This window comes from Mytilus edulis, chromosome 2 (assembly GCF_963676685.1).
Source record: "Mytilus edulis chromosome 2, xbMytEdul2.2, whole genome shotgun sequence".
Classification (NCBI taxonomy): domain Eukaryota; kingdom Metazoa; phylum Mollusca; class Bivalvia; order Mytilida; family Mytilidae; genus Mytilus; species Mytilus edulis.
The window spans coordinates 1,859,775-1,869,165 of record NC_092345.1 but is presented as its reverse complement, the minus strand read 5'-3'; the positions used below and the strand labels follow the sequence as shown (position 1 = coordinate 1,869,165).

Genomic DNA, 9,391 nt, shown 5'->3' with positions numbered 1-9,391 from the left:
AAATTCTTATACTTGTGCATGTAAAATTATTTGTATATATCTTATAAGCTGTATTGCTTTGGAATAAAGTATAATGATCAGTTTTTTTTAGGATAAAAGTTTTAAAAAAATCACATTTTTCTATTTTACGAAAATATTTTCATATAAAAAGTTGAATGTACTAATAAAAAACTCATCAAAGAAATAGGTTAAAACATTTGAACGACAGAGCATTTTTCTATAAATACTTGGAAAACATCCCCTGAAAAGATCAAATCAAAAACGAAGTTATAGAGTTATAAGGACCCAAAATTCATGCATATTTAATATTTATTTTCAACGTCTATATAATTTTCATACATAAAATATTTTATAATGTCGTTGCTTTTGCAGAATATTTTATACACAAATTTTCAAGTGTATTGGTAACTAGTTCACAGAATTGATTTAATTTTGTTACTACCTAAAATGTCATCTTGGGTAACTGTTACTTCACGTAGAGGTTGAAATATTGACCTGATATCGATATTGTTTGTAAGTTAAGAATAGCGTACTAAAATGTCTTTTCCATTATTATGACGATGGTGCAAAAGCAGAAAACACAAAATAGAAAAGAGTTTTTTACTGCATTGTGATTGGTTAACTAGGTGATGTTACACAAAGTCGAACGACGAACGCAATTGTGTATGTGTAAGAACATCAAAAGCAGTTACGTCAATTTCAGTATCTCCAAATAAATATTCCAGCATAACTTTTCTTTCTCCTCCAGTTAATGGTATTGTTATTGTTCCTACTAAGGAACATTTCTCTTCATCGGTGAATGTTGGAGATTTTTCGGTTGATGCGTATAACTTTAATTTCAACTGTGTTTGTTCAGCGTCAACTATTGAATGATGAGTAGTAAACTTCTTACTAGTTTCTACCTCTTGGCCTCTTTCAACAATCTGTGAAAATATGTTTTGACATTTGTTTGGTTTAGGGCTTTCAAGGGGTTGTTTTATGTCGAACTTTTCCGTGTCAAACATTTCTCCAACTCCATAGGAAAATTGTACTACACGTGAACAGATATAGTCCTGTTTGTGTCCAAATAAAACAGATCCCTTCAAAATAGAAAGATCCGCTTCTTCTGGAACGATGACACATTGGTTAGTAAATTCTTCAGCTATAGCATCCCGAATAAGATGTGAATTTGAAAATTCACCAACAAGAAGTATTGTAGAAACTCTAGAAGCGGCTTTTCTTTTCAAACTTACTCTAATCAGAGAAGTAATTTTTTCTGTTGTTGGTTTGAATAGGGACTGAAAGATGAAATAATCAATCCGCATCTTATCTCCTAGTAGGCGTATATATTTCCCATATGATGATGAATATACACAAGATTTAAGATCTTTTGAATATGCTGCAATACAATGTTCGCAAAGATATTGATAAGGTATACGGATAATTACCTTTTCTCTGTATTTTACGGTTCTCTTCTTATATTCAAAATCTCGTACCAAATCCACGTATTCACCTGGATGTTTTTCCTTCAATGATTGCATAACTTCATTTCCAAATATTTCATCAAACATCTGAAGAAACTTTTCATTCACAGCATTACCCCCGCAATCATTTCCTGTAGCTCTACATAATTGTTTAAGTTGTTTGTCTTTCCCCTTTTCATGGACAGTAATATCAACAGTACCACCTACAATTTCAATAATACGGCAAAGTTACAATCAATGAATAAGATCTTATTTCAATAAAATGTTTCTAGTTTACGCATGATTTATTTAAAAAAACGAAAATATTTTAATAAACTGTCTTGTTTATTTTCAAAAATATGACTTGAATAGTTTCACACAGTAAAGATAGGTGAGAAGTAAGGAAAGAGGATAACCCCAATCAGCAGTATGTAGATATAGGAAGATGTGGTATGAGCGTATATATGCTAATTCTATTCTATTTATCAATATGGCCATCTTTTATCTTTTTGGATTCAAGCGCTGAAATAGTATTTGGATCAGTTTACTAAGGAAAACTTTTGCTTAAACGCATATAGTATTTTCATCAATTGTTCAGTTAAATAAAATTGAGAATGGAAATGGGGAATGTGTCAAAGAGACAACAACCCGACCAAAATATACATCTACAATGTTTCGTTACTGGGTCTAGAACACAAAACTTTATATCTCTACGTTTAATTGCAAATTGAATCTTACATTCTGCAACTTGTTAATCTAGCTTTCCTTAGTAGATCGATCAAAATTGAAAGGCAACCATTATTCGCATTGTTTGTGTCTTCTTCCAATTTTGTTCAGTTATAGTGAGCCAAAACAAATGCTTAGCGTTCCCAGTGATAAGCGATTGTCCTATAAATTCAGATCAGGAGAGGGATGTTAGCATGTACTTACACTGGTTCGAAATTGGTTCGATCTTTATTTGAATCGATCTTAAAAAGATCAGTTCGTGTTAACATTGCACAAGCAAGATCGATCGATCTTATTTAATCCATTGCGTTTATGTTCCAGACCATATGAGTATTTAGACCATACGCGTATGGTAGGACCATATGAATATAATACTCGTTTGGTTATTAACGGGCCGGACCATATGAGTATTCGGACCATATAGGTATATTTTTTTAAATAACATTATAAAAGTTTCAATAATACAAAAACTTTAACTTAAAAAAACAATGTTGGTTACATGACAATGTATTATTTTCATATTTCAAATACTACGTAAAAATTAAATATAAATGCCATATTAGTTTTCATTTCTGATTACATTCTTACATGTAGCCTTGGGATGACATTTACTTCTACACGGTAACATAGCTTTTTTGCATTTGCAAGTCTTGGTTGTGCACGATCCTTTTCATTTATACCTTTTGTTTGCGAGTGAAAAGCTAGCCTTTTTGTAGCTGCGTACAGTGATACCGAGGTCTTGGGCTATTCCGATATGTCTACGGTGTTGTTAAGAAGCTCTAGATCTCAAATATCGTAACATGACTGCAATACACCATATTCACTTGAATAGCTATGTTACTTTCAAGTGACTTCTTGTGTATCAATTCAATATGAAATATTTGGAATTTATTTTTTAAGTCGACATATTGCCATTCACTCGTAATAACAAATCGGTAATGATCATCGGTAATGACCATCGGTATAAAATGTGTTTATTATAGTTTTGACAAGTAAGTAAAATTAACTATGTGAAACTTCTTATTCTTTTTTAGCTAATATTTTTATTATAATATAATAATAAAATTACCTATATGATAGCGTCTTTATAAGAACGGTCATACCATATGAAGAGTTTAGAAGTATTAAAAGTAAACTGTAACAGAGTGTTAATTACCCCGACCATATGAGTATATAACCATATGGTCATGACTATATGCGTATGGTCCAAACACTCATATGGTCCGGAACATTTATACTGCAACATAAAAAGAACAGGTCTGACCTTATTACCTTATATTTCGTAAGTAAATAATCCTAAAATAAAATATTAATGGAAATTCTGCATCTCGCACACACTGCAAAATGATGTAGAAAATAGATGCTCATTGGGATTTCGTATGGATTTAATAATTATTATTTTGGTTCACACATCACAAGTCATTTAACAAAGATATGTGCGTAGACTATCGCTAAAAAACGAACGGTCAATGTGTTTGAAGATGAGGTTTTGCAGCAAAGAAATAGAATTTATCGATTTAGAAGATAATCCCCAAAACAGCGGAATCTATGTTTACTTTTTGTATTCCAGCCATCGTTTTGAAGCCCGTGTGTTTGCCGTCGAACATGCGCAGATTTATTTTCATATCTAAATATAACTTTCACCTGAAAAAAGATCGATCTAAGCGTTTACACTAAAAGAAAGATCGATTCAAAAAAAGATCGATTTTTTTAAAACCACCTCTGGAGGTAGACTATTTAAGTCCGATTGAAGAGCGATCTTTCCCGTTTACATTAGACCAAAGATCGATCTCAACTTTTAAAAAGTTAGTATAGAAACTGCTGAGGCCATGAATATTCTTTACAAAAAAAAAAAAAAAAATCTCTCTTTATTTCAGCGTTTTCATATTACTGTACGCTCTCAAGCCAAAAATAAATGATATCAGGTGCATAAAACCACTGTCGTTTGTTTTTTTGTTTTTTTTTATATTTAAAAACGAAAAACGAATGGACGCAAATATACACAGACCCCGAACGTCAATTTGACCTTATTTTTGTATACAATCGTTACTATCAAAGATATGTCAACTGTTACAAATAATTATTCGTCTTTGAATTGTAGTTGTTTACATAGTTCATTTAACGTCATACTTTATACCAGTAGCAGAAGATGCAAATTGATACAAACAAATGAAAAGCAGGGATGAAACACTAAATTCCTACACAACTTTACTTTAATCTAGGTAACCAAACATTTCGTTCACATATTTTATTCAAAACTGCATGTCACAATATTTGAAAAGTGACGAATAACCCTTGGACAAAGAAAGTGAAATCCTATGAAATATTCATTTTTTATTTTTTGAGGTCTTAATTTGCTAACAAAGTGCAATTCTTCTTAAACTTGGAGGTTTTAAGTAGTCATTGGGAGGGAATCTATGACAGTACAAAAGAAAAAACAACCTACTTTATCAAACTGGTCCCTACATGTATATGTCGGTCCATATTTGCACACGGAGGACGCATTACATATGGAATCATACGTTCTAAAACTAAGAAGTTATGCTTGATTTTACATTTAACCACTACAGGATTTTTAAAGGACACCAAACATTTATAATAATGCAATACTCACCCATAATCATTCAAGTTCAAACTGTAGATCATTATGGCCTTATTTTTACATGCACATTTTTATATGCACCTTCTATACGTTTTAAGAGGTAACCACTGACAAAATTTCGTTTCTCTACGAGGTTTGGTGGTATAAAATTGGACATTTGAGCAATACAAACTGATTGGACAAACGACCGGGTAAAGCAGCATATGATCAGAGCACCCAGGGACTGTAATTTTGCTCACAACGAAAAAAACAAAGCTCTGATCATATGCTGCTTTGTCTGTTCGTTTATTCCATAACTCGGAAACGTAGTATCTAAAATTTAAAAAAAAATGAAAGGGAGCTCATGTCAATATATATGAACAATTCTCCAAAGATTCTTGCAAATTGGTGAAAGTGTTTTTGAGTTATTGTCAGAAAACTGAAAAATCCCCTTTTTTGTAATGAATAAAACCTCTAAAAATCGGAGTATTCAAATCTAAAATTAAAAAAAAATACAAAATGGATCTCACATCAATAGTTATAAACCATTCACCAAAGTTTCATACAAATTGATTAAAGCGTTGTAAGTTAATGTCCGACATGTTGACTACGGATGGACAACGGGATACCATAATACGTCCTTTAAACGGGCGTTTGAAAATAGTCGATCGCCATTGATTTTCGAGCTTGTCTTATACATTGCTATATGTAAACTTTTCAATTGGATTAAAAAAAAAACCCGTCAGGACTTTTACAAGTGTGAGGGCTAACAATGTAATTTTTCATAAAATTAATATTTCCAAGGTGCATGAATCTTGAATTGGGTGGCAACAAGATATATGTAGCCACGTGGAAATGAAATAAGAAGGGGTTCTAAGCCCCCATATGTTTTTTGAAAAAAGGAGGGTGTCAAGCGTCAATTTCTAACGATTTTCTACAAAGGGAGGGGTTCATTTTCTAAAAGGGTATGAATATATATGATATTTACAAGTAGGTTTAGATCTGATTTTCACTATTGTCGAATGGCATAACTGTTGAGAATATACTAATTCCCCCAAAACATTTACAATGAATGGTTATTGAATGAAATATAAACAATAAAACAAAAAATACGACTTCGATAATTATATGGGGATGCCTGTTTATTTTTTGATTGGCGTGTCAGTTTGAATCAAATGCCTTGATCCCTTACCCCAAACTATCTATAGTATCCTTTTTTTGTCATATCAAAATTAAGTTCATGAATATTTCGTGTTTATCTCAAGGGGTCATGTCCACTCCATGACATTTGGTAACATTCAAATATCATGCAAACCCCCTCATCCCCCATCCAATAACCATATACATTTTTGTCTTTGTCATGGTTAGGTCAAGACGAATTGAGTTTCTTTATGGAAAGTATATAGGGTTGTTCCAATCATTCCACTTGCTAGTGACATAAAACAACATATTTTCTTGTATTGACATTTCAAAAGTATTGAAATATACGTACAATTAGTTCAAAAGGGTATATTATAATCATGATTTGAATCAACATATGTTCTTGTATTGACATTTTAAAAGTATAGAATAATACGTACAATAAGTTCCAAATGGTATATTATAATCATGATTTAAATCCAAAATTTAAAACAAAAATTGTAGAGCTGACAATACCAAAAAAGACAACAAAAAAGATAGTCAATTCCGAACAAGGAACAAGAGTTGTACACAAAAAAAGATACATTGCTAATTTTTAAATGAAATGAAAATTTATAGCAAATGTCGATAGAACAATGTTAGTTTTTCACGCCAGTATCAAAGTATTTTAATAAAAAAAATACCATTTCGTTCAAAGAAAGTTGTGTTGCGAACCGGTCCATACGCCATGCATTGTCTACACGTATTTCACCAAAATGCCTTCAGGAAATTATAATAATTATTTTTCACACATACATTTTGTAAATAGTATTGGCGAGGGAATAAAATTGACAAATTGATTATTGAAAAAACAAAATATTGAAAAAGAGGGACGAAAGATGACAAAAGTGACAGTCAAACTCATAAATAAACTGACAACGCAATGGCTAAAAATTAAAAAGACAAACAGACAAACAATAGTACACATGACACAACATAGAAAACTAAAGAATAAACAACACGAACCCCACCAAAAACTTAGAGTGATCTCAGGTGCTCCGGAAGGGTAAGCAGATCCTGCTCCACATTTGGCACCCGTCGTGTTGCTTATGTGATAACACATACGGTAAATAGTCCAATTCGGTAGTTCACATTCATGAAAGGGAAGGGGATTGTAGTTACGACGTAAGGAACGTATCCGATATCATTTGTGAAACGGTTATTCCATAATGACTTTCGTAATTATTCATTTTGAAGAAGAATACAACATCAACATGAAACTTTACAGTGGCGAAATCAATACGTTGGATAGTATTATGGGCCCTCTAATATTTTCTTAACATACATGTAACTTCGGTGCTTGGATTCAAATAGGGATATTGTTTATTGAAACTTGCTGCTATAAAATTTTGGTAATTATTGTATGCATTTTAGCCTTGGAGGTTATGTTTTCTCTTTTTATCATCCAGACACCATAAATGTTTGGTTTCATTGACTTCAGTAGTTTCGAAGATCAACTTTTTAAAGTTTAAAACGGACGATGATGATCGCCTATTGATGACAAAAGCTCAACATGTCCGGCCTGACAAGACGGGTTAAAAAACGAGAAAACTTCTTTAACCATACCTCCTAAATCGACAAGCATATACTTCGCTCCAGTCTTTGCTATGCTGTTATCCAAATTGGTTAGGTCCTGTTTTCCTATAGCAAGGTATTGGTAAAATATGGATGCTGCCTCTGGTTCTAGTGCAAGTTTGAGACAGTCATCTGGGATTCCAGCCTACAATTTAAATTTAAACGTTTTACCGGGTTTTTTTCACAGTTATATTTTTTTAGAGGGATATAACATGAAGAAACTGATTAATATTAAGATCTGCAATAACATCTTTAACTTGACAATTCTTATTCAATGTGCTTACTTGTAATAATTCAATGGGTCAATATCCTTAATGCGTCTCAAATTGAGAAACACAAAAGTTGTATGTAAACAAACCATCTCTATGTAGTGATATTAGACATGTTTCGATGTTTTACAAGTGACTGAGCTTAATCATTTTCGTCGATTTGGAAGGTAGAGGACTATAGAATAAATGTGTAAAAACTATGAAGTTATTAAATATATGAAACAATTAAAATTTCAGAGAACTTATTGTGTTAAAATAAGGACTTTTTACCACCAGGAGCCGCATCAACAAGGAATATTAGGGTTGTGCGAATTTACGGACAAAGTAATCCACTTCGCACCCTGAAAATTTATTCACATACGTAAAAATATGACAGCTTCAAAACGACCTATCATACAAGTTTAAGTATGTTAACTTGTGTCAAACTCACAACAAACAGCTCACAAAAGGCAAAGGAACATCAGGTTGAGCGGATTATTTTGCAAAATGATTTGGATATTCTCTATTATCCATTGTAATTCGTAACAATAGAACTATTCAAAAATCTTCTCCTCTGAATCTACTTAGACAAATTTAACCAAACTTGTCCACAATCATCATTAAAGTATCTAGTTTTAAAATAGTGTCCGATGACCATCAGCGCGAACCAAGATGGCCGACATGGCTAAATATAGTACATAGGGTAAAATGCAGTTTTTAGCTCATATCTCTGAAACCAAAGTTTTTAGAGTAAATGACATGATTTAATTGTTCATTCGGTCAAGATCTATCTGCCCTAAAATTTTCAGACCATTCAGGCAACCTGTTGTTGGGTTGCTGCCCCATAATTTGGTAACTTTAAGAAAATTTTGCAGCTTTTGGTTATTATCTTGATATTATTATAGAAAGAGATCAACTGTAAACAGCAATAAACAGCAATAATGTACAGCAAAGTAAGAACTAAAAATAAGTCAACATGATCAAAATGGTCAATTGATCCCTTAATGAGTTATTGTCCTTTATAGTCAATGTTTAACAATTTTCTTAAATTTTGTAAAATATTTTCCACTGTATCTACTGGGCCAAGTTTATTATAGATATAGATAATTGTAAGCATTAAGAATGGTCAGTAAAGTAAGATCTACAAACACATCACCATCACCAAAACACAATTTTGTCATGAATCCATCTGTGTCCTTTGTTTAATATGCAAATAGACCAAGGTGAGCGACACAGGCTCTTTATAGTCTCTAGTTTTACAATTTTTCGTATTCACTTTGACAAGCTATCACACTCCAATATTTCGACAGTTAAATGTTAGGAATGGTTTTTAATCTATCTTGTAACTGTTAGCTTTGAATCTTGTGTCATTCTATCTTTCTGTTATTGGATGTTTGATGTGTACTGATATATATATAATAGTCTTTGACACAATTAAATGTTATTAGCTTTGAACTAGCTTTCAGTAACTGTGAGTACTCTCAGATCTATATTTTTTGTTTTCGTTAAAGTATGAATGTGCTTTGTATCGATCACTATAGATGTATTAATATAAAAAAGAAGGTGTGGTATGATTGCTAATGAGACAACTCTCGACAAGAGACCAAATGACTCAGAAATTAATCACTACAGGTCATCGT

At 32.1% G+C, this 9,391-nt stretch overlaps 1 protein-coding gene across 1 annotated transcript in view; it reads right to left on the bottom strand.

Moving 5' to 3' along the window:
• Positions 1 to 365: 365 nt before the first annotated feature.
• LOC139511219 (heat shock 70 kDa protein 12A-like) overlaps positions 366 to 9,391 on the bottom strand; it is a gene marked incomplete in the record, with an annotated part of 95,680 nt that continues 86,654 nt past the window's right edge. Inside the window, 2 exon segments of the mRNA XM_071297797.1 lie at positions 366 to 1,666; positions 7,495 to 7,648. Of these exon segments, the coding sequence (XP_071153898.1) occupies positions 633 to 1,666; positions 7,495 to 7,648 (1,188 nt within the window).